Source organism: Miniopterus schreibersii (genome assembly GCF_964146895.1).
Source record: "Miniopterus schreibersii genome assembly, chromosome: 20".
Taxonomy (NCBI): domain Eukaryota; kingdom Metazoa; phylum Chordata; class Mammalia; order Chiroptera; family Miniopteridae; genus Miniopterus; species Miniopterus schreibersii.
The window spans coordinates 13756656-13782019 of NC_138122.1; the positions used below are offsets into that span (position 1 = coordinate 13756656).

Genomic DNA, 25364 nt, shown 5'->3' on the forward strand with positions numbered 1-25364 from the left:
GACTGGGAACCAAACTGGGATCTCCTGGATCCTAGGTCAATGCTCAACCGCTGAGCCACGCCGGCTGGGCTGGGGTCCATGTTCTGGGTCCCCGGGGAACTCAACCTAGGAGAGTCCAGAAACTAAGTACGGAGCACAGGCCTCATGCCACTGCTGCCCACTTGAGCCCCTGCCCTCTGAGTGCCAGGTGGCTGGCATGGAAACAGGCTAGGAGCTGGCTTGAAGATAAAAGGAGCCACAAAATTCCCCTTTGTAGTGAGGGAGTTGAATGGGGGTCATGGGAGGGCCTAGACAGGGTAGGATTTGCACTGTCCATGTTAGAGAAAATACTGAGGAGCGTGGGATTGGAGGTTGGTGCCCCCTGGGCCAGGCAGCAGCTCAGTCTGAGGGGTGGGGCAAGTAGGGCAGTGTGCCTGGGGGATGGAGAGCCCTGGGAGGGAGGTGATGAGTGGAGGCCCTCTTCACTGGGCCTGCAGCACCAAGAGTGGCCACGTGGGGGAAGCAGAGGGTAAGAACAAGGAGCAAAGGTGCCGGCTACACCCGGACCCAAGCCACGGGGAGAGGTAGTCAGCCCCAGCCCTGCATCTGGGGCCAGCAAGCTTGTGGTCATAACCTCAGCTGAGGTTCATGAAGGCCCACCCCTGTCCTCTCAGCTGGGAGGACAGTGAGTCATCCCCCAGTCTCAGATTGCACAGGTCACCCCAGGTCGTCCAGCGGGCACTGACCGCCAGATTGGAGCCCAGATGTCCCCACTCTCAGCCTCGCCTTTAGCGGAGGGTCCCAGGCAGAGGTGGGGAGCTGGGTGGCAGGGGCAGGTCTTGTCTGCAGGGTTTCTGGAAGTAGACAGGTATGCACAATGGGCACATTTGGAAGAACAGAGCCGAGACAGGGATTTGGGGGACTCCCAGGGACAGCGCCCAGAAGACGGAAGGAGGGGAATAAGGCTGATGCTTCCCGCCCTTTCAGGACACTGCTGCCCCACCTCTGGCTTCCAGCTCAGGACAGAGTGGGGCTGAGCGACAGCCCCTTGGCTACTGGGCAGGTACTTTCCTCTCTCCAGATAAGGTAAGGCAGGGCTGGCCTCCCACCAACCTGTTTCCAGCGCATCCCTGTGCTGAGCCAGTCCCAGCTGGCCACTTGTCAGTGGGTAAAAGCTTAGTTTCGTGGACAAAGCAGTCTGCACATGCGTGGGACAGACACACAAGAGCCTAGAAGGTTTGGGGTGGGTTCACAGCTCCCATAACAAGCCTCAAGGAACCAGTGGGATTGGCAGAAGTGGCTTGTCCGAAGGTATTCTGGTGCAAAGGCTCAGGAAGAGAAGCACAGTTGGGTCTGAGGAATAGTGGGAAGGGGCTGGCAACTGAGGCTCCTCCCCCATCAGGCCTTGGCATTTAGGCTTCTTTCTAGAGGTAAAGTATGGCTTCCCTTAGCCTCCCCTTCCCCCACCCTCATCCCTTTTGGACAGGCCTAGAGCTGTCCTTGCCCCTCCCCAGCAAGAGGAGGGGTGCACTGTCTGGGGCCCTGGTCTGAGACATCAGGCGTTCTCTGTGCCAGGGGCAGGCCAGGCTGGGAAGCCCCAACACCTGACAGGGTTTTCCCAGGGGCCCCTAGGGAATCAGGAGTTCTGTCTGAGCCGGGTCCCAGAGCCCAGCATGGACTCCCTAGCGATATCAAAGGCAGGGACCCCAACCTCAGGGAGGTGGTTTCAGGGGAACCCCTGGGAATCATGACATCAAAATCCAATGGCCATGCCTGTGCCAGGTAGCTCACTTGGCTAGAGTGTTGTCCTGATCTCCAAGGTGGCGGGTCCGATCCCCGGTCAGGGTACATATAAGAATCAACCAATGATGAGTAAAAAAGTGGAACAACAAATCGATGTTTTTCCTTTCCTCTCTAAAGATCAATAAAAATTTTTAAATGGTCAGTCCCCTACCCCTTGTACCACTCAGGGTCTGGGAGACGCTTATCTAGGGACTTGGAAATGCAGGTGATGGGAGAGCTCGGAAGTCAAAGGAAGCTGGTGAGGCAGCCACAGTATCCCAGTAGCACCCCTGGGAGGAAGGTGCTACGCAGCCAGGCTCAGGTCACACAGTAGGAACCACGCAGGCTCATGGGGACCTAGCAGGAGCCACGGAACCAATAGCCCCGCCACAGGCCTGAAATGGGAGAAGCACCCCTTCTGTCTCTAGCCTCCCTCTGTGACCTCCTTTTGGCTGAACACTGTGGGGAGCACTGACAAAGAGGGACTGCAAGTCCCAGGATAGCCGAGTGCCCATCCTGGATTACCCCTGTCCTCATGGGGCTCACTGCCCACAGAGGAGGGGGTGGTCAGTGCAGTGTGTCAAGGGGGTGGTAGCTGAGATAGATAAAATGGTGTGGGACCTGTGTCAACTTGGCTAGGCTGAATAAATTCCCATATTTCCCTCCCCAGTGTGTTTTGGGTTTTGATGGGCCACAACAGAGATTCCTATGCAAAATTGGGGAGTGGAAGTGAATCAGCAGTCCTTTTTGTAGCTCTCACTCATTTCGGCACATTTGCTGACTCAGTTGGTCCTCAGGGGCAGACGCCAGGCCCGCAACTGCTCCACCTGCCCCCACCCCACCACCCCCATCCACCCTCAGCTTCCCTGACTCCTGGGCCAGGTGTGTGATGAAGGGTCCCAGCTTCTGCAAGAAATCTTGTTGCCCTTGGCAACAAGAAGAGACCTGGGTTTCAGCCCATCTTGGGCTCCAGTCCACACTTGGGATTCTAGCTCTGGATCCTTCCTTCCATTTTAGGTCCATCTTCCCTCCTGACTCCCTCAAACTCCAGGGTCAGACTAAAGACAATATTTGACCAGCTCCCAGAGTTGGGGGTCCTGCTTCTTGGATTGAACCCAGACTGATACAAATGTGGTATTTTTAACTTTCCTTTAGTGTAAGTTGTATGTGAGAATATAAATTGGTACAGCCACTATGGAAAACAGTATAGAGATTTCTCAAAAATTTAAAAATAGAATTACCATATAATACAGCAATGCTGTGGTAGGCAGTTAGACAGACAGGAGCAGAGCAAGGACGATGGGCCAGGTATAAAAGGTCACCACGGTGAAAAGCCCCAGGTGCCTAGCAACAGACAATTATAGGGTGGGACCTCCCCCCCAGGGTAAACTTTCCTCCCCTAGCTTATCGCTGGTCATGCAGTTTGGACCCCCTGACCTTTCCTCCCTAGAGATGACGTCTAGGCCTTAGTTGTGTTTCAGCTCCAGGCCCAGAAAAGCAGCAAAAGCAGACAAATGACACCTGAGATGACCTCAGGACCAGCTGCATTGACTAATGACCCCCTGCCCTGGCTCAAGAAATCAATCAGTGGAGACTGTAACCCTGAATGGACACACCTGGAAAGCTGCTGAGTAATCTATTGAGGTCTTTCCTTGGGATCTCCTCTAAAATATTCTCCCTTAAAACCCTTAGGACAGAGGACCCAGCATGCTCTCCCTCTTTGGAGCATGACTGCACCTTTCCCTTCCCCCTCTCTCTCTCCCTCTCCACCCCCACCCCCCCAGATGCATCACCTTGATCTTCCTCACGTCTAAGCCCCAAGGGCCCTTCCTTTGACTTTATAATTTGTATCCTAAGCCCATTTCTTCTACAAATTACTTCTACTTTTGTGATGTTCTAAATAAATGTTCTCTTATAGTTTGAGTCTTGGCTCTGAATCCTTTCCTAGCCGGAACCCAAGTACGAAGGTTGCTGAACCAAGGTTCCCTCTGACCCCACTGGTCTAACACCTGGTGCGGTTCTCACCACCACCAATCCCACTTTTGGGTGTATATCCAAAGGAAATGAAAATAGGATATTGAAAGGATATCTGGCCTGGCCAGCGTGGCTCAGTGGCTGAGCATCTACCTATGAACCAAGAGGTCACAGTTCGATTCCCCAGCAGGGGGCGTGCAGGAGGCAGCCAGTCAATGGCTCTCCCTCATCACTGACCTTTCTATCTCTCCCCCTCCCTTCCTCTCTCTCTCTGAAATCAGTAAAAACATTTAAATTAAAAAAGAGGAAAAAAGCCCTGCCCCCGGGCGTGGCTCAGTGGTTGAGCATGGACCTAGGATCCAGGAGATGGAGATTTGATTCCCGATCAGGGCACATGCCTGGGCTGCAGGCTCATCCCCAGCAGGGGGCGTGCAGGAGGCAGCCGATCAATGACTCTCATCATTGATGTTTCTCTCTCTCTCTCTCCCCCTCCATTCCTCTCTCTGAAATCAATAAAGACATATTTTTAAAAAATAAATAAATAAAGATAAATGTAAAGAAAAAGAAAGCATGTCTGCACTCCCATGTTTATTGCAGCATTATTCATAGTACTTAAGATATGGAAAGAGCCCGGCCGGGTGTGGCTCAGCGGTTGAGCATTGACCTAGGATCCAGGAGATCATGGTTCGATTCCTGGCACATGCCCGGGTTGCGGGAGTGCAGGAGGCAGCCGATCAATGACGACTCTCCCATCATTGATGTTTCTATCTCTTCCTCTCCCTTCCTCTCTCTAAAATAGATATATTAAGAAAAGAAATGGAAATAATTTAAATGTCTGTTAAATGATGAATGGATAGAGAAGATATGGTTTATATACAATAGAATATTATTCTCAGCAGTGAGAAAAAAGGAAATCCTGCCACCTGCAAAAACAAGATTAGACCTTGAGGACGTGATTCTAAGAAAGATAAGTCACAGAGAAAGACGAATATCGTATGACCTGATTTATATGTGGGAGCTAAAAAGGCCAAACTAGTAGTTCTTGGCTCTGAATTCTTTATTTGCCAAACTCAAGAACTGAGAGTCAACATTGCTGTTAACATCGGTTAATAAAATTATGTAGGTTTCAGGTGTACAATTCCATAATACATCATCAGTATATTGTATTGTGTGTCCACCACCCAAAGTCAAGTCGTCTTCCCCTGAGAGTTTTTATTTTGAGTGAGAGTCGGGAAACTTTATCAAGTGTTTTTCTGCATTTACTGCGACGGTCAATGATTTTTTTTTTCTTTTTTATTCTGTTAGCGTGATAACGTGCCCGATTTTCTAATATTCAGCCAATCTTGCATTCACAGAATAAACCCAAATTGGTGGTAGTGCATTCTCTCTTTTGTATATCAAACTTGGTTTGCTTATATTTTGTTTAGGAGTTTTGTTATCTCTGTGCATGAATGAACGCGCCCTCTCCTGTTCCTATATGAAACCTTTGTTGGGTTTTCTTCTCACAATTATGTTTGTCTCGTTAAAAGAGTTGGGCAATGCTTTCTCTTTCCGGTTCCACAGAAAAGTTTGTGTAAGACGTGTTTTTTTCTTCCATCAGAATTTGGAAGAACTCGCTGAAGATGCCTTCTGGGCCTGGAGTTATTTTCTTTTGCCTCAGTGGGATCTCATTGTTGTTTTAATTGGCAAGGCTTATTCATGAGTGAGATTGAGCAATGTTTTTATATGTTGAAACAGCCATTTGTAGCTTTCTGTGGTCTAACGAGTAGTATCTCTGTCCATCTTTCTAATGGATATTTGGTCTTTGATATTAAATATTTAAGTACTTAAATATTTTAAAAGTTTCCCCCTCTACTCCCCCTCTCCCTTTCTCTCCCTCCCCCTTCTCCCCGCCCCCCCCCCCCAGCACACCCACTCAAATCACTTCAGAGGCCCTATTTTTCCTTTTGTAATTTGTTTCCTGAGTCCACAGGGCCCAGCTGGCTAGCCTCTTTCTACCTCTGTAACTTTCTAAACAAACTTTCACTTATAATTTGAGTTTATGGCTCTGAACTCTTTCTCCGTTGAATTCAGGAATGAGGTCCAACTTCGCCTATAGTAACTGATGCGCTTTTGCCGTCAACACCACTGGCAACAATGCCATGCATGAAGAAACATGTAGCAATTCCTTTTGTCAACGTTTCTGAATTTATTTAGCCATTCTAATTTTGTCTTTTGTATAGTCACACTTCCTTCATGTTTACTGATTGGCTGGTTAATAGCTTATTATATATTTTTTTCAAAGACCTGTTATTTCTGATTTCCAATTTATCAATTTCTGCTTCAATTTTTACTGAGTCCTTCCTCTTGATTTTCTAATTGTTCTGATTTCTCCTTTACTAACTTAAGTGAGCTGCTTTATTTATTTTGATTCTTATTATTAATGTAAAGACAGACATAAGCAGAGCAAGGACCTTGGGCCAGGTACAGAAGGTCACCAGGATGGAAAGCCCTGGATGCCTAGCAAAGGACAATTGTAGGGTGGGACCTCGCCCCCAGGGTGGCCTTTCCTCCCCTAGCATATCACTGGTTTGGGCCCCCTGGCCTTTCCTCCCTTGAGATAACATCTAGGCCTCAGTTCTATTTCAGCTCCAGGCCCAGAAAAGCAACAAAACCAGTCACAGCTGACCTCAGGACCAGCTGCATTGAATGACGGCCACTGCCCTGGTGGTAACCAATCAATCAGTGGAACCACAACCTTGAAAGGACACATCTGGAAAACTGATGAATAGTCATTCTATTAAGATCTTCCCCTGAGCCCTGCCGGTGTGGCTCAGCGGTTGAGCATCAACCTAGGATCCAGGAGATCCCAGTTTGATTCCTGGTCAGGGCACATGCCCAGGTTGTGGGCTCGATCACCAGTAGGGGGCGTGCAGGAGGCAGCCAATCAATGACTCATCATTGATGCTTCTATCTCTCTCTCGCCTCCTTTCCCTTTCTCTCTCTGAAATCAATAAAGACATATTAAAAAAAAAAAAAATCTTCCCCTGAGACCTCCCCTAAGATCTCCATGCTTAAAACCATTAGAATGGAGGACCCTGTGCTCTCCCTACTGGGAACAAGCCCTGCCCCCCCCCCAATGTTAGCATTAGCATTAGCTCCCTCACTCTCAAGCTTCAAGGGCCCTTCCTTTGCCCCTATAACTTGTTGCCTAAGTTCGTTTCTTCTAAGAATTACTTTTTCTACCTCTGTGATGTACCAAATAAATGTTCTCTTACAGTTTGGGTCTTGGCTCTGAATTCTTTCCTAGCCAGCACCCAAGAACCGAGGTTGCTGAACCTAAGTCAGGTCTGACTCCACCGGACTAACACCCAGCACTGTTCTCGCCGCCTACAAAATAACTATTTAAGGCAAGAAATTTTCCTGATCCCTGCTTTAGCTGTACTCTGTAGGGGGCTGATCTATACTGATGGCAAAGTTATTTTGCAGATACCACACAGTCTTGGTTTGGATTTCCTCCGTGTTAATGGGTTTAAAGATGACCTGGCTGGGCTGGGAATGCATTGATGGTGGCCCAGGCAGGGTGTGGGTAGGGCTGGGCAAGTCCCCCAGGGCAGGATGAGCAGGGAGGGAGAGAAGTGGGCTTCCTCCAGGGACCTCAAGGAGGGCTCCATGCTGCCTTGTGGGGGGTTCAGGTGCTTTTCCAAGGCTCACCATCACCATGAGTGGGGAGTGGACCAAGATGGCAGCCACGGAGCAAGGGCCAGGCTATGCAGATGGAGGGACAGCACAGAGTAACGCAGGAAGGGGGACAGGCAGACACCGGAGAGCTCCCTGCTGCCTTAGAACTGGCCTCCTGGTTTGGTGTGTTGAGTTTGAGGTACCTGTGGACCCCATGTGTTCCGAAGGTGGGAGGGTGGGTATGTCCAGAAACCCAAGCCAGAGCCTTGGTTGGGGTACCCATCAGCCCACAAGTGATGACTTAGCCTCCAGGTGGGTGACACCCCCAGGGATGGCCGAGAGTGAGTCAGGAGGGGGACACCAGCGTTCAGGGTCTTAGTATCATGCTCTATGAATGATGCTGGAAGGCACTGCAGGGTTCAGGCCTCACTGGCACAGGGCAGCGTCCCTGGACCCCAGGCAGGGCACAGGTCTGGCCCGGGAGCACAGAAGCAGGCTCCTGCCAAAGGGCGGCGGAGGCTCCTCAAACTCCCCACGGGGTTTGAGACAGCTCTTAGGGTTGGTCCCACTGACCTAAGCGAACCAGCCCTCCCCACACAGACGGCTCAGGGAGGGACTCACTGAGCCCATGAGAGCTGGGCCTGGAACTTCTATTAAACCAAAAGGACTGGGGCTCAGGGTAGAAGTTCTGTCACCCCTGCTGACTGTGAAGTTCAGCGGATATGCTAGAGCCATGGGGATGGTGGCCAGGGAGCCTGCCTAGGGTGAGACCACCCCATGGAGGGTCCTGATATTAGGGGCCAGCCTCTGGATACCCCCAGGTCTGAAGCCCCTCTGTTCCGCTTCTGTCTAAACCCCCCTTTTCTGTACCCCTGACCCCTGAACCAGACCTACCCTTTCAGAAAGTCTGCTCCCAACCCTGGGAGGGGCTGGTGGCCTTGAGGCTGCCTGAGTGTATCTCACAGTGTGACCGTGGTCCCCAGACCTTCCTCCTGGAGTCTGTCAGAGCACCCCCTCTACCCTCCTAGTCAAGCCCAGATCAGGGGCTTGTTATGTAGCTGACCCCTCTCCCCATGTGTGGGCACCTACATAACAGCCCACGAATATGTCCATGTCCTGATCCCCGGAGGGGAACGTGGCCCTGCCCACAGCTCAATTTCTGCCCAGTGATACTGAATTCAGACTCCCAGCCTGGGACAAAATAGATTTCTGTTGTTCTGAGGCACTCAGTTTGTGGTATTTTTGTCTCAGCAGCCACAGAAAACTAATACATCACCCAGGTCAGAAGGAACTCATTCGGCTTGGCCCAGCTCCAGGGCGGAGTGGGAGGCAGTGGCTCAGTGGTGAAGCTGCTCCCGGGCCCTGCCGGGGGAGGCACACCTCTGGGGTGAAAAGGGAAACCCGATGCTCTCAGGAACCAGTGAGGGGCAGGACCCCCCAGGTCAGTCCAGCAAGGCCCCCCAGCAAGGATGGCCCACCCAGCAGCTGGCAAAGCTATTCATGGTGCTTGGGGATCATCAGTCCAGAGCAGCGGTTCTCAATCAGGGGTGATTTGGTGACTGGTTGTTGGGGGGAGGGGCTGCATCCAGCGGGTAGAGGCCAGGGGTGCTGCCCAACACCCTACTCTGTGGGGACAACCCCCACAACAAAGAACACGTTGCCCCAAATGTCAGGAGTGCCAAGGGTGAGAACATGGGCTGTTGGGGCAGGGGCTGGGCTGGGGCCTTAGGTCTTATCACATCCAACATTCTCCTGGCACAGAAGACAGGATCCAGAGACAAGCCTTGGCCAAGGGCCCTGAGGCCATACCTCCGCCTTTCCCACAACAAGTAGCCCCAAGAAGCCACATTTCAGAGCTCCAACAAGAGTCCAGGGGTGGCCTGGATGGGCCCAACTGCGTCTGGGCCTCGGTTTCCCCACTTCTGTAATGGTGCACTGCAAAGGACTATAGGAACCAGTGTGTATGCTTTCTGGGGTCCCCCCCACCTCAATCCCGAATGAGACTGTGGTCAGCCTCCTCTTTAATCTTAAACCAGAGGATATACTGATGGGGAGTGGGGTCAGAGGGAGAGGATGAGCCACAGTCCTGGGTGAGAGGCTTGGAGAAGGCTAGAAGGGCCAGAGCCATCAGAAGCTCAGAGGGTGGGCACAGCCCCCATCTGCCATGCTGTCCCCGCTTCTTGCAACCCCAGGCTGACTCCCCAGCCAAGGGGTCCAGATCCTGCTGGAACACAGTCACAGCCATGGCCAGCCTGGGCCACACACTGACGTCGGGTCTGCTCCCAGCTCGCAGGAGCAGCCTCCTCAGTAGCCTGCGGCCTCCCCATGCTTCCTCTGGTCGGCTGCGGCATACACACAGGCTCCGTCCTGGAACACAGCCTGCACCACGTTCAGGAAAAAGGGCCTGCTCGTCTGGTTCTGGCCCCGGTGCGCAAGGCCCTTCTGCACCTCCTGAAGAGAGAAGGCCGGCTCAGAGGTGAGGGCAGCTTAGATCTGCCTCCGTAGGGGCAAGGCCCAGGCAGGAACCTCGGATCCTCAACTGAGGGGGGTGGGGGCAGGAGGCACTGGGCAGAGCCTCCTCTGCAGGGTATGGAGTCTACACTTCCCACCCAAAAGGTCCTAAAGAAACATGTGGGGAGGACATCACCCAGGTCAGAAGGCACTCAAGATGCAAGCTCATTTCTGTCCTGAATCTGGACACCAGGGGCCTCAAACACGAAGCTTCAGACATGGTTTGCTCTACAGTTTGCCCACAAGTCCAAGAACATTGACCCCGAGGGTAAAGTTGCTTGGAGCACTGGGCCCGAAATGCTCAGGCCTGAGATGTTGAGTCTGTGGAATTTGAGGGCATCAGGGACCCAGATGCTGGTTTCTAAGACACTGAGTACCTTGCTTCAAGGTTATGGTCCCCAAATATTTGCTGGTCTGTGAAGGGGTGCAGCAAATACTGAGTGTAGGAATCTCACTCGAGCCCCACATTTCCAGTTATCATTTTAGACCAAGTGTCCAAGGACCTTAGCTGACCAGGACCCTAGATTCCAGACCTCTAAGTACAAAGACCCTTGTGCTCTACAGTCCCCAGGACCAGGGCCTCCGATCTGAGGTCACCTGGTTAGGCCATGTGACCCTGAGCCATTGGAAGGGTGAGGTCTCCAGAGTGCTTCACAGTTCCTCTGCCTCACACATTAATTTTCCAATGTCCTTAGATTTGAAGGTCAAGATCCTCACGGCCAAGGCCACAGCAGGGCCTACAGTCCTCAGAAACTCTGTTCCTTATGACCTACTGGCCAAACTCCAAGGCCCTGAGGAACACAAACTCTCTTGGCCTCAGTCCCTGGGACTTTGTGTGAAGCCCTTGGAGACTCATGGTCTCCACCCAGAATCTAAGAATTTCTCCATGGAAGGCCCTAGACCTGCAAGACCAACACTCTTAACACTTTGACGGAGCTGAGGATCTTGGGTTGCTGGATTCCAAGCTGTCATCTCTGAATCCTCCGAGTCCAAAGTCCTCAGAGAATTGTGTTCACAGAGTAGGGACATTCAGTTAAGGTCAAGGAGAAAGGCCTAAGAGGATGAGCCCTGAGGCAGCACTTGATGTAATTCCATGGAGAGAACCCTAAACAGGAAGGGAAGGCTCAGACTCTGAGAGTTTGAGCCTGATGGGCTGATGTCTTTAGTCACCAGATCCACAGACCAAGGTTCTCCGGGATGACACACCATCTTGGGCTCAAGGCCTCTCACTGGTTATTAGAGAAATCTAAGGTCATGAGAGGCTCATAACAGTAAAGACAGCTTTAAGGATCTTTTTTTTTTTTTTTTTTTTAATCTTCACCCAAGGATATTTTTCTCATTGCTTTTCAGAGAGAGTGGAAGGGAGAGAGAGAGAAATGTCAGTGTGAGAGAGATACATCAATTGGTTGCCTCCTGCATGAGTACTGACCGGGGCTGGGAATTGAACCTGCAACTTAGGTACATGCCCTTGGCCGGAATCTAACGTGGGAGGGAGCCTTCAGTCCGTGGGCTGGCACTCTAACCGCTGAGCCAAACTGGCTAGGGCAGCTTTGAGGATCTCGAGCCCCAGCTGGTTGAACTGACCCTGAACGTGAAGCTTGGAGCCTTGAAAAGCTGCCAGTGTTTTGAATTAGGTCGTAGCAAAGGGCATCTGCCAGCCCAGAGAGGATTCGAGAAACCTGACCATCTGCTGGGGCAGGGTGGAGGTGGGGTGGAATTCAGTTCCGGGACCTACTTGCATAGGGGACCCAAGAAATGTTAGTAAGAGCCAGCACCAGCGCAGTCCCCAATGCCTTAATCCCTCTGCAGACTCTCATGGGGATAACACATGCTTTTGTAAATAAGCTTGCACGGAAGAGCTACAAATCACATGAGGAAACAGAGCGTCATGAGGGAGTGTCTGCGAGGCCAGAGCCGGGAAAATCAGCTTCTGGAGGGAAATGGGCAGACAGAACAGGGACCAAAGTGCTGAGGTGCTCGGCCTGAAGGAAGCATGCACAGCACCCTGCTCTCTGCCTTGGAGGCCATGAGGCTGGTCTTGAGCTTCTCAACTCCTGATGGCGCCCAGAGCTGGAGTGTGCCCAGCACAGGACACTCGGGGCTTTGAGCAGCATGCACTCAGGCGTCCCCACCTAGACAGCAGCCTCACCTGGGGGAAACTGGGCTCATATTCCACCTGACCCTTGTCGTTCACGTGTAAGATGGGGGCTGCAATGGCTGCTCCCAGGTCAAAGCCAAGCCACAGTTTGTTCATGATGACCTGGGGGAGGAAAGGAGAATGCAGGGAGGGAGGGGCACCAGCCCCCCCACCAACACCTTCGTGCCCCCAGGAGAGCAGGACAATTGTGTTGCCCGGAGAGGGGACATTCCAGCCAAGAGCCTCCAGACTCACCTGGACCACAGCAGAGACGATGAGCTCCCCACCAGCCCCACCAATCACCAGCTTTGACCCCTGGGCTCTGTTGATCAAGATGGAGGGGACCATGGATGATGGGGGCCGCTCTCCTGGAACTGGAGACCAGATGGGTGTCACCTGCAGCCTGGCTCCCGAGCCAGCAACTGCAGGACGACCTGCTCCACCTCTGTCTCCATTCGCCACCTCACAAACTGTGGCTGGGAGAGTTGGGTGGCTGCTCCAAGGGCCACCGTGCAGCACCCACCCTGCCCCCCTCCCTTCCTCTCCCCAGTGGGGCCCCGCACTCACCAGGTGGAGGGGTTACACGGGAGCCAGGCTGGCGCCTCCAGCACAGGTCCAGGAGTTCATTGTTGAGGAGGATGCCTGTGCGCGGTGAGTACACCATGGCTCCAAAGCTGCAAACGGGGAAGCGGAGCCTGGGTTCGGGCTGCGGGCTCCTCCCGCACCAGGCGGGCATAGAAGCCCGCTCCCCAGCCTTCCATGAGCCCCTCATTTTGGTGGCTGCCCTCTAGCATGCCAGAGCTGCTGTTTTGTCCCTGGCACCACCCCCGAACGTCCACCCATGTGCCCCATCAGGGTGTGTTCTGGGTAAGGCCCACCCCTGCATGGGCCCTGGCTCAGGCCACACCTATCAGCAGCCTTTTCGGCCAGTGATATCAAGGGTGTAGAACCCCCTTTTGACACAGAGGAAGAAAAAATGGGGAAAGCAAGGGGCTGCCCCATGGAGACAACCCAGGAGAAGCTGGGGGCAGGGAGACCAGGTAGGAGGGGCAGGAGGGGAGCAGTGCGGGGGGGGGGGGGGGGAGGCTGTGTGTGTGACTCAGGTCTAGGGGGCAAAGGAGTGGGGCCTGCCCGCCTGCCTCTGAGTATACGCACGGAGTGTTGATGGTGCTGGTGGCAGCCACGGCACTGCCATCCTCCCCCAGCACAGACACGTGGGCTGTGCCCATCCTGTGGCCCCGGGCCCCGGCCAGGTTATAGTGGCTGAGCTGGTGGTCACCCCGGGCGTCGATCTGCTGGCGGATGTGCTGGGCCAGAGCCTCTCCCAGCAGGTCCTGGGAGGCGTTCTGGGTGGGTGGTCAGTTGATGGGGTAAGTGAGGAGCCAGGTGGGGCCCACAGAGCAGAGGGCCCTTTGGGGGACCCTTTCCAGTTGGTTCTCCCTTGAGCCCAGGCTCTACCCTGCCCACCCTCCAGGTCCTCTGAAATGTGGTGCCACCGCTACCCTCCCATAACTACCACTCCAAGGCCTCTTCCAATGCCCACACCCGCTGTACCTCCCTGCCCTGGGCCGTCCTGTTCTAGCACCAACCACGCACACATCCCTCCTAACTCACCCAGCCAGGCTCTCAGGGTCCACAGATGGAGTGCCCTCTGGCCCAACCCTCACTTCTTGCTGAACCCTGGGCCTGCCCAGGCCACCTCACCTGGACCTCCGGGTGGCTTCGAGGGTCCCACAGCCACCACCTCAGCCCTCCAGCAAACTTGAATGTTTCCACAAGGTGATGGTACATGTTCACATTCCCCTCAGGCCTGGCCACCGACTCCGCAGTAAAGTTGAACCCTGTGGAGGGGATGGGCGCAGGTGGGGGTGACCCTAGGTAGTGGATTGAATGTTGGACCCCCCCCGAAAAAAATTTGTCCATGCCTTAATCCCCAGAACCTGCAAATGCTACCATATATGGCAAAAGAGTGAATATTATCTTATATGGCAAAATGTGTGATTAAATTCAGGAGACTGAGAGGAGCAGATTATCCTGGATTTTTCAGGTGGGCTCTAAATGTAATCACATGTAACCTTATAAAACAGACACACAGAAGAGAGGAGGCCATGTGACCACAGAGGTGGAGACTGGAGTGATGCAGCCACAAGCCTGGGGATGCTAGCAGGCACCAGAAACTGGAAGAAGCAAAGGACGGGTTTTCCTCCAGAGCCCCAAAGCCCCAGAGGAAACGTGGCCTGGCTGACCCCTAGATTTTGAACTTCTGGCCTTCAGAACTATGAGAGAATAAATATGTGTTGTGTTAAGCCACCAGGTTTGTGGGAATTTGTTACAGCAGCCCCAGGGAACAAACACAAGCAGCCTCGCGCCGGCCAGCCCTGAGCACTGGCAGGATCCCCCTCACCGCCCTGCGGGCTTTAATAGGCCAGACCAGGCCCCACAGGCTGCACGCACTAGATGAACAGCTCACCACCTGTGGAGCCTACCTGCTCCCCTCCTCTGGGACTAGTCACCTGGTGGAGAGGACTCAGTGGGTGGATGACGTCAGACCCTTCAGCAAAACCCCAAGCCAGCACTAGAACACACCATCTGGACCCATTTTCCACAGCCCTGTCTCGGCTGATGAGGAGGCTGAGCTGGAAAAGGCAACAGCTGCCCAAGGGCACTGCTGGGCTTGGAGTTCAGGTTCCCAGCAGTTCAGGACTCCGAGCAGGTCTGGGGGCCTCACCTTTGAGCACGTTGAGGATGAAGCTGAGAATTGCCCCCCCTGCAGGGGGCGGGGGCGAGTACAGGATGTAGTTCCCCAGGGGCATCGCCAGGGCATCCACCACTTCGGGCTGGAATGATGCCAGGTCCTGCATGGTCAGCTGGCTGCCTGAAGTGAGACAGAGAAGGCTCCGTGTACAGATGGGGAACTAGGTGGAGAGTGACCGCCACTGGTCCCTGGTCTCACAGTGGGGCTTCCCTTGTCCCCTAGCCTTCTAGACCCAGAAGGGTGAGGGTGAGTCTGTGGGCAGTGGCATCAGGGCTAGGCCCTAGAGCCAGGTGGAGGACAGGTGGACAGGGACCAGGGGCAGGCAGGTTGGGGGAAGGAGGGGAAGGTGGGAGAGGCGAGCTGGCCTCTAGGAGACTGTGAGGGTGGCCAGCTCCAAGCCCAGGAGCCCACCATGGCCACCAATAACTCCCCTCTGTTGGCCCTAACCCACGGGGGCCCTGCCCCTTGAGGGTCTTGGTGGCGGGGTCACTGAGGCCAGCACTGTGCAGGACAGGACACAGCTTCTCTAAACCTTGGGAGCAGCGGGCACTTCCTCAGGACCTGGGGAAGAGCCTGCCCCCGTGTTCAGAACCTGGCTCTTTCTCTGGCAGGGACCTCGTGTGGCTTACCTTCCTTGGCAATGTCCTCCAGCAGTGTCTGGCCCAGCCTCCCTGTGTAGAAGACCTCTGCGCCTTCCCTGGCCACGGTCTCCAGGGTGGCAGCCATCGCAGGCCAGGGGAATGGGTCCTGAGGCCTCAGGGGTTCTGTCCCATTGAAGAAGAGCTGCCTGGGGGATGGGGGACAACCTCAGGGTGGGGCCAGATCCCAGAGGGCAGCCACACTCCTACAAGGGCTCTCTCAGTGTCCTTGGGATCCTACAGGGAAGCGGTCCTGGTCCGGGGTCCTCAGGGGCTGGGGTGGACATCAAGGGGACAGATTCTCTAGGATTGGGTGGGGTTGACACCTCTCACCTCACTCATCACCCTGTCCTGGGAGGATGCGCTCCCCAGTCAGGCCTGCGTCCACCCAGGGCCTGGTCAGTGGGCTGGCATGGTGGGCAAAGCCCTCCTGCCAGCCTAGACAGAGTGAGAAGAAGGAGAGAGCCAGAGGGCAGTGGCAGAGCCCAAATCCATGCCCTTAGAGTCCCGTCACTTGGGCACAAACTCCTCTGGCCTGAGCCTTCCCATTAGGTTTTGCCACATGGAGCCCAGAGGTCTGAACTGAGACAGCAAAGTGCTAGCCATGCAAGGCCCCCCAGCACCTGCACAGGGTCAATCTTCCATGGGCTCAGGTGGAGCTTGGGTGGGCTCAGGCAGACTGGCCTGGACCCAGGAGCTGAGAAGGGCCCCTGCCCCATCCTACCCCACCCCTGGGCAGTGCTCACCTCAGGGAGGAGGCATGCAGGGAAGGGCGAAGGAAGCTGTGGTTCAGGAACTGACTGAGGACGGGGGGCATGTGGAAGCCCCCACGGAGCAGCTCGATGGTGGGCTGGAACAGCTGTGCCCAGGGCAGGCGGCCGTGGCGACGGTGGGCCTCGGCATAGCCACGGAGCTCCCCAGGCACCCCTATCCACTGGGCCCCTGCAGGGTGTGGCAGTGTCATGCTCCTGCTCCCATGTTGCCCCCACTCTGCCCTCAGTCCTATGACTTCCAGGCCTGCCCCAGGATTTTCCATCACCCCCACAGTTGGCTCCACCAGCCTTGCTCCCCAGCCATGGCAGCCAGTGAGCTTTCTGGAGCCCACACCTGACTATGTCCCTCTGCACTCAAACTCCCTGTGGCTGGCCACTGCCCTCTGTACCAAGTCCACAAACTGGTCCCAGGACCCCCCATCCCCAGGACCCATCTCCACTGAACCCTCCAGCCTTTGCCAGGGCTGGTCCCTTTGTTTGGATCACCCCTCCCTACTTAGAGAGCTCTTTGCCCCCCACCCCTGGGAATACACCCCCAACCCCAGCAGGTCAGGACCTCCATGGGGGCTCCCCAGCTGCTGTCCCCCAGTGCCAGGGTGTCTCAGCCTATCCATGAGGGGGGTGTTCTGGTGAGGCCCAGTGGCCCCTCCTGAGGCCTCACCTGTGCCCAGTGGTTGTGCCTGCTCACACTGGTCCAGCAGACCCCCGACATAACTGGCGGGCACCGTCTCCCTGGCATTGATGACCTCCACCTGCCCTGGAGTTGGGGCAGGGCATGCAAGTGATCAGGGGCACTCCTGTAGCTGACCGGCCTCAGCGCACACCATGGTCCTCCTCTGACATCCCCGGCCCTGCTCTGGGCCTAGGTTTCCCTCTCTGTAGCATACATTGGTCTCTACTCAGGATGGGACCTGCCATGAAGGGTGAAGCGGGTGGGGCGGGGGGTAGCAGGGAGCACCAAGAAGATCCAGGAAAGGGCGTGGGCGGATAGAACAGGCTCAGGCCGAGCACCTTGTCAGTGCTTGTGGACAAGCCCATCCTCCTCATGGAGGTCCTGTATGGACTCACCTGTGGTTGCATTGTAGATGGTGAAGATGACCCCTCCGCCCAGGCCCATGCTCTGAGGGTTCACAACACTGGTGCAGATGAGAGCTGAGATGGTGGCATCCACGGGCGAGCCCTGCTGCTGAAGGATGGCTCTAGAAGACATGGCACAAAGTAAGGGGCCTGGTTCCCTTGTCCCGACCTCCCCACCTGGGCTTGCTCAGCTGGCAATCACTGGGAAATGGTGACAGGCAGGTGGCCCATCTGTTGCCACCAAACAATCAATTTTAGTCTTAATTCTACATATGAATATATATTTAATTTTCAGTCCCATTCCTTATGTCAAAGCCTTTCCAGTTATTTTGGTTGTATTAAGGTGTGTTTTTTATTAGATTCCTCAGGAAGTGTTCATGGGGGGAAATATTCAAAGTTCTTACCTGTTTATAACAGTTTGTGGGCTTTGTAGGTGAATGTCAGTTTAGCTGGATATAAAATCCTTGGCTCACATTTTCCCCCTTGAATGTATGATTATAACACCCCATTGTCTCTGGCATAACACATTTTTATGTTTCCTGTTTCTTTGTTGAAGTTCTCACTGAGGTTATTGAGCATCTTCATAACCAGTGTTTTGAGCTCTGCATCTGGCAGGTTGCTTGTCTTCATCTTGTTTAGTTCTTTTACTGGAGTTTTGTTCTGGGGTGTGTGTGTGTGTGTGTGTGTGTGTTTTCACTTGGGACATGTTTCTTTGTCTCCTTATTTTGGCTGCCTCCCTGTGTTGTTTCTATGTATTAGGTAAAGTGACTACCTCTCCCAGTCTTGGCAGAGTGTCCTTATGTAGTAAGTGTCTTGTAGGGCCCAATGGCACAGCCACTGGGTGACGGTGGTCACCAAAGCTGGGTGCTCCAGGTGTGCCCCCCCCCCCAAGGTGGACTGTGTGCACCTTCCTATTGTAGTTGAGCCTTACTAGCTGTCAATGGAAGGGATTTATACCCAAGCCGACTGGCTGCAAAGACTGCCAGTGACCACAGCAGAGGATCTGCTGTGCAGGGGCCAACCCCACAGAGCAGAACTCCCATCAGTGGGACTCTGGTGCCCACTGCCTCTGCCTGTGGAGTGTGTCAATCATGGAGGTGGTTTGGTGCAGTCTGAAGCTATCCACCAGGTGAGCTGGCTCTAGGGCCTCCTAGGAGGTGCAGGCTAAGGTTAGTCACTGCCTATGACCTGCCTGGGGCCACCTGGCACGAGCTACAGAGTGATCTGCAGATAGCTTCTACTTGTGCTGGGCTAGGAGAGGCCAACCTTCAAACTAGAGCTGGCTGCCACTAGTGCTGGGCCTGGGACAACTTAGAATTACAGAGCTTACTGAGGTCAGATGTTGCTTTTTTTGAGAGATTTTACGATCAGCAGCAGCATGAGCTAAGACAGGCTATTTGTACGGAAAAGCTACTGGAAAGGGCTTGGGTGGGCCCAAAATTTGGGCTGGGCATGTTTCAGGAAATCACCAGGGCTGAGCAAACAGTTGAGCCAGATTGAAGGAGACTCAGATATGGTTCTAGCCTTCCAGCTCTGTGGGGAGAGGACTCAGCAAAGGAACAATGGCTTCTGCCAGAGCTTCTGTCTGGGAGAAAACTGCCCCTCCAGTCCTCACCCTGAAGTCTGACAATTCAAATCGCCCCCATATATTCCTAGTGCCTTTCAAGTTGCTCTCCCAGAGCTGGAGCGCAGAGTGAGTGAGTCCGAGTAAGTCTGTGTGCAGGCCCTTTAAGAGGAATGCCTGGGACTCCAGCAGCCCTCTGTCTCAGTCACAATTCCTGCTGGCTTTTGTGGCCAGAAGTTATGGGGACTTCTCTTCCCGGCACCGGAACCCTGGGCTTGGGGGCCTGGCGTGGGGCTGGGACTCCTTGCTCCTCAGGGGGGACCTCCGCAGCCTAGATATCCCTTCCAATTTTTATCCCCTGCACATGGGTGTGGGACCAGCCCGTTTTACATCTCCACCCCTCCTACCAGTCTCAGTGCAGCTTCTTTAAAACCCTAGTTGCAGGACTTCTATTCAGCTAGATTGCAGGCAGCTCTGAAAGGTGGCAGTTCTATAGTTTAGTTGTAATTTTGATGTGGTTGTAGGAGGATGCCAGTATCACATTTACCTACGCTGCCATCTTGACCAGAAGTCAGTCACACATTTCTTTTTTTATTTTTATTTCGAGAATATGTTTATTAAAGCTGGGGACAGTGAAACAAGGAAGGACCCAAGACAGAAGAAGCAACAGGAGAGAGCCTCGCCGGGGCTGCTTTGGCTCACTGAGAAGTCAGAGAAAAGGGGGCCTTGGAGACAGGTTCAGGGCATTAGCTCAGGACAAGCTGCGCTGCCCATTGCTCCCTGGATGCAAGTCTTGTGGGGCCCCCTTAGAGTTTAGGGGATGAACGCTTGTGGGGGAAGGAAAGGGGGAGGGAAAGGCTCGGACATGCTCCTGGGAGGGACACATTTCTAACATGCCTGTCCCTGAGGAGCCAGGAGCCTGCTGCCACACATCTGCTCACACATGCAGTGCACAGTACCCAGGTACACAGGCTGTTTCTTCTTGAGCCCCAGAGGGGAGGAAATGCAATAATTTCCTGGTGACTTGGCTGGGAGTACAGAAAACATCAGGGTCATGGGGGGTTGTAGGGGAGGAAAAGGTGGGCCACACCCTAGTTCCCTATGAGCCTTCCCCACACTTGAGTCTCCTGCTCTGACTCTGGGCCCTAACTCCAGGTCCTGAGATCAGACCCATGTCCAGTCCAAGCCAACGTAACAGTCAGTGGTGAAAACAGCTACCATCAAGGCAACACCTCCTATGGGCCAGACAAGATCCATGTCCCCCCATGAGAGAAGTGCTGACATGAGCCCCATTTCACAAATGGGAAAACTGAGGCTCAGGAGTTGCAGCAACGTGTCCAGATCCCCAGCTCTCCTCTGCACTGAGAATGGAACACACAGACCCCTGGATGGGTCTGGAGCAGCTGACACGGCTCCTTATCCAACCCCACAGCCTAGTGCCAGCCTAGACCCCAAAGCCCCAGAGGGTGAGCACTCTGGGCCCCCACCAGCCTCCTCTACAACTACTCACTTGACCAGTAAAGCTCTGGCCTTTACAGGCCAAGCCTGGAAGCCGGGCAGACATTGGGGTTCAGGGTATGGGGTGGGGGCCTGCAAGAAGGCCCCACCCCTCCAGCAGCCCTGGAGAGTTTCTCCCCCTGCAGGGCAGCAGAGAATGGTGGTCCCAGGTGGGCCTGCTCACTCTGTGACACCAGGTAGGTCCCTTCTGTGCAGGCCTCGTTTCCTCATAAATCAAGCAGAGCCACTAATCCCACTGGATTCAGGGAGGAGCCCTGAATCCTCCCTCTGAGGGTCTGGTGGGAGGGCAGGCATTTCTGAGTGGCCACAGAAGGCAGGTGTTACAAAGCTAGGAGCCACCACCAACCCTGAAGCTCACCGTCCCCCTACATGACAAACACTCAGAGCCTCAGGACACCCAGTTTGCACACAAGCCTAACACACTGAGACATCATTCTGGAAGATGACAGGCCAGCTTTGCGCAGTAACAGTATTGTAGCCAGTGAGGTTTATCTGAGGTGCCATTATTGCTAACTGAAAAATAAAAAAGATGACAGGCCAGAGAAAACACCTCATTGTCACCATGCATCTATTGCATGTCTATGAGGCATGGTGCTGGGTCCTCACTTATGTAAAACTTAAGAACCACCCCCTAGCCCGGCCGGGCGTGGCTCAGCGATTGAGCACTGACCTAGGATCCAGGAGATCAAGGTTCGATTCCCGGTCAGGGCACATGCCCGGGTTGCGGGCTCGATCCCCAGTCCGGGGCGTGCAGGAGGCAGCCGATCAATGACTCTCTCATCATGGGTGTTTCAACTCTCTCTCTCTCCCTCTCCCTTCCTCTCTCTGAAATCAATAAAGATATATTTAAAAAAAGAAAACCCCCCACAAAAACCACCCCCTAGGGGCTCTGGCTGCAGCAGAAGGCCCAGCCCCAAAGAGGAAAACCTGTGCTGATAGGGCAGAAGGAGGTTGGGCCTGGGAGGCCCTGCTGGGGAGAGGAGACAGCGGTGGGGAAGCGGGGATAGGAGGGAGAGGGGGCTGTACCAGACCCTGCAGCTGCCGGGTGTGACCCCCTCTTCCACAGCAGCTGGGGCTCTCCAGGCTCTCTCCCACTCCTGGCTTTTTAAAACAAGAACAGGAAGCAGAGTGCAATTTGACAAGTACACAAACACTGGGGAGAAACCACATCCATTCTTTCCACTAAGAAAGGGTTGCTGGGAGTTCCTTGGTCAGAGACCCCAACCCCAGACTCTCACGCGTACCCCAGGGCATGTCATGGAGACCCCCAGACAAGACTCGGAGACACAGTGGAGCTCAGGCGCCCTTGGAGACATGTGGCAGCAGCCCATATCTTGGGAGCTGTGTCCCCATCAGTGGTATCTGGGTCCTGAAGCTCCTGGGTGGGTTTGCATCTTTGCAACTATGGGTTCAGGTGGGTGTGGCACCTCTGCATGTTCTCATGAGCATGAGGGGGCTCACTCCTCTCCCATTCCCTGGGAGCCTCCTGGGGAGGCCAAGCAGCCTGCTCCCCACTTGTCCCTGAGCTGCCATCCTCAGCCACTATCATCCTATAAAGAGCCTGGGGGAGGGGACAGAAAGCCCTGAGAAGAGCTTAGAGGATCAGGTAGGAAGGGGATAGGACAGGGACAGACAGACAGATGGAGGGAGGAGGGAATGAATGAAAAGGTGAATGAAAGGAACAGAAGAAGAAAGCATGCAGGAGGGGTGAAGCTGGGACAAAGGGGGAACGACCACCATTTGCCCAGTGGTGCCTTGGCTGGGGCTCAGCCACACTCCCCCTTGCTCCAAGACAGTCCCTTTCCTTTTACAAAGCACACCAGAGCCTGACAATGGCCCATGAGGCAGATATTCCTGGAAGCCAACCCAACCAGCAGGGAGGGGGTCAGCGGGGGAGGAAAGCTTCTGGACATGTCCTGCCCCCCAGTGTGCAGCAGAAGCCTCCCCTGGGATTGGCTTCCTGGAATAGGGTCCCTCTCCACGGCCCCCCTGAACCCGGCCCCCAAAACATCAAAAAACCACTCCTCCCACTACTGGCCTAGCTCCAGGCCCTGCCACAGTGAGGGGAGGCTGTAGGGGACATGGTGCCAGCAGCTGTGGGTTTCCAGGCCCCAAGTCAGGGTGGGAGACTGGCCCTGGACAGCAATGAGTGCACCCCAGCAGGGCAACACTCATATATCGAGCCCCCAGACTTCCTCGCCCAGGTCCCTGGGAGAAGACCCAGACTTGGAGAACCGGCATGGACTGCCTCTCTGAAGGGGCCGGCACTGGTCATTGGGATCAGACCAGTGACATTGTGGTAGGGCCTTCTCTGAGCCTCCTGAGACCTGGAACTAGGAATAGACTCGCATACCAAGTCCTCTCTGTAATTGTCCCCAAACCCTCCTCCATCCCATGCACATGCCTCCTGCCTGCTCCGTGCGAGGGCCCTGAGGCTGCTTCCTTGCTGGAGCCCAAACCCACATGGTCCCCACATGTCAGCATGCAACGTATGCACCCTCTCCACACGCTTGCCACCAGTCACAAAATCTCTGGGAAGGGCCAGCTGCCACCCTCCCCCTACTCACCGTCCAATGTCCGAGCAGACCTTGGAGTCAGCAGCAACTGCAGCATGAGCAAAGGCCTGGGGGCCGCAGGGGGGGTGGTGGCGAGAGAGGACCACAGAGAGAACAACGATTGCCAGGGCCAACCCCAACCCCAGTAGCACCATGACGAAAGTGGCCCCACGGCCCTGGGCCATGGCTCTGCAGCCCCGGGGGAGGGGAGAGAGGGGAGGCAGGTGGGCAGACAGGTCAGTGGGCAGACAGATGCACAGATAGCTGTGTGGTTGAAAGGACAAGACAATTTGCAGATGGACTCACAGGATTGGACAGATAGATGCAGCCAGAGACAGACAAATGGATTGACAGACAGGATGGACAGCTAGAGGGAGGATAGCAAGAGAAAGATGGCCAGATAGACAACTGGACAGAGGCGGGATTTCAGATGGACAGACAGGTTTACAGACGAACAGTGGGCGCCCAAGCAGACAGGTGGGTGTATGGACAGAGGGCTTGTGGCGGCAGGAGCGCTGCCCTCCTCGCGGGCTGCCACAGGAGAGCCAGCCGCTCGCCTGAACTTCGTCTCCAGCTCCTGCTCTAGGCCCTGGCATGAGGCCAGGGAGCAGGGTGTTTATGGGGAATTTCCTTCTAGCGGAGGAAGCCGCGCCAGTTAACTCCCTCCCTGCCATTTCCACGGCCTGCCCCAAGGATCCTTGATGGTGCAACCGCCCGGCCGTCTGCCCACTGGTGCCGCAGCTCCCCCATCATGTGTGCTTGAGGACTTGGTGCCTGCTGCCCTCAGGAAGCTGGGGAGCAGGGCTCCCAGGACACCCACGGCCACCTCCCAGTTCCCAGCAAAGCCCGGACAGAGGGCTCAGAGAAGCAAGGAGGACAGGATGGAGCCCGGAGTCCCACACTTTTGGTGTGGCACTGCCCAGCAGCAGCTCCCCTCAGCACTCCCAGAGCCACAGGACACTGGGGGTGCCTGGGGCACAGAGGTGAGGCTGAATGGGGCCAGAGACAGACAGAGGGGGGCCAAGGCAATGCCACTCAGGTCCCGGGTTCAAGTCTCAGCTCAGCCACAGCCTGGCTGGAGGGTGGGGTGGGGAAGGAGGGGGATTAGGGTGGTAACGAGGAGGGCGCTTGGCTTCTGGGTCTGCCCCATGGGCAGGCCAACGCAAGAGCAACAAACGCGTGGGACTGCAAGACGTCTGTGTGGTGAGTGCAGACAGGGCGTGTGTCCACTCCTGGGGCCTGCTTTCCAGGAAAGGCCACTGTGGGCTCTGGGTAGTGAGGCTGCCCTTCCATCGGCATCTCTGCCCCGCCTTAGCTCTCTGTCTGCTTTCCTATTTATGCTCCAGGCTATCCCTGCTCTAGCAGTGCCTAGGGACACTGGCCTGGACGCTGCCCTGCCCAGGCTTCAGGGTACCCAAGTGGGAGGTGGTTGGAGGAGTATGGACCCACTGAGGTGCCCCCTTGACCAGGCTCAGCAGGGGCACAGGGCGTAAGGCTGAGGGCTAGACTCCTATCGACACAGTTCCCCCACAGCCCCTGCACTTTCTCCCCACTCCCTTCCCAGGTCTCTTGACACCTCTAGGTACAGCAGAGAAACTGAGACACAGAAAGAGACCTGTACAGCCACACAGCTTGCCAGGCCCCCAGTCAGCCTGCATTAGCGAGGCCACTGGGGCACACTTTCCCATAGGCCTGTTCCCACACTGCCTCGTGGGGTGGGGAGGGCTGTGGACTCCTCCTCCCACCCCCACGCAGCAGTGACATTGCTCAACCCAGTGCGTTTCTGGGTCAGGACCAGCCCACTCACAGGGAGGCAGGGACAGTGGGGGGTTGAAGGAGAAGGGGAGTTAGCAGGGTCAGGGGTGGGACATCCCCCTTCCTCTCCCCAGCCATCCTGCTCAGGCAGAGGTCAGGGTGCAAGGATCATAGAGCAAGTGCCCAGGAAAGGAACTGACATCATGCTGGCCTGGCCAGAGGTGCAGCCAGGGAGGCCCAGCCAGGCGGTGAAGGTCAGGAAACAATGGGAAGGAAAGAGAGGGGAAACTAAGTCCCCCAGTCCCCAAAGGAGTCCTCTGCTGAGTTCCAGAGGGCCTGGGGAACTGGGGTGTACTCTGCCCTCATGTCAGGACCCAGGGAGCTTCATGGCCAATCCCTACTTCCACTGGGACCAAAATGAGGGCCGAGGAGTGACTTGCACATTCCACCAGACTAGCTTCCATCCCATCCCTGGGGATCCCAGAGGCAGGGCTCAGACTCTGCAGGCACAAAACCTGCTTCCCTGTGGACACTTGGGAAGCACCAGGTGTTCCCACCTCAGGAAGGAGACAGACTTGGCCTCCGCTGGCCCCTGATCCCTGTCCTCAGAGGCCCCACTTGTGCTCAATGGCCGGGCATTATCTGACTGTCAGGCTGTGACCCCCTCTCTCCTGCCTGCCCCCACA

General features: G+C 55.1%; 1 protein-coding gene across 2 annotated transcripts; it reads right to left on the reverse strand.

Moving 5' to 3' along the window:
• Window positions 1-9339: 9339 nt before the first annotated feature.
• Window positions 9340-23708, reverse strand: GGT5 (gamma-glutamyltransferase 5). Of its 2 annotated transcripts, XM_081123703.1 has the most exons (12): window positions 22936-23708; window positions 17278-17408; window positions 16871-16966; window positions 16183-16378; window positions 15428-15585; window positions 14772-14918; window positions 13748-13884; window positions 13199-13389; window positions 12611-12717; window positions 12299-12417; window positions 12056-12166; window positions 9340-9846 (listed from the first exon to the last, which is right to left on the reverse strand). In XM_081123703.1, exons 1-12 carry the CDS (start codon window positions 23106-23108, stop codon window positions 9700-9702), a joined length of 1713 nt encoding a protein of 570 aa, XP_080979829.1. In that variant the 5' UTR covers window positions 23109-23708; the 3' UTR covers window positions 9340-9699. The 2 variants fall into 2 exon arrangements, with proteins under 2 accessions (XP_080979829.1, XP_080979830.1); XM_081123704.1 differs by lacking the exon at window positions 16871-16966 and having other exon boundaries at window positions 22936-23509.
• Between the last annotated feature and the right edge of the window lie 1656 nt (window positions 23709-25364).

What these genes read in the sequence shown, in the direction of transcription:
- GGT5 (XM_081123703.1), bottom strand. Translation starts at nt 23,108, where the DNA reads ATGGCCCAGGGCCGTGGGGCCACTTTCGTCATGGTGCTACTGGGGTTG. An exon ending in CTGCATGCCTCCTCCCTGAG is followed by an intron (nt 15,586 to 16,182) that starts GTGAGCACTGCC and finishes CCCATCCCCCAG; the next exon opens with GCAGCTCTTCTTCAATGGGA. An exon ending in ACCAGCACCATCAACACTCC is followed by an intron (nt 12,718 to 13,198) that starts GTGCGTATACTC and finishes CCCCGTTTGCAG; the next exon opens with CTTTGGAGCCATGGTGTACT.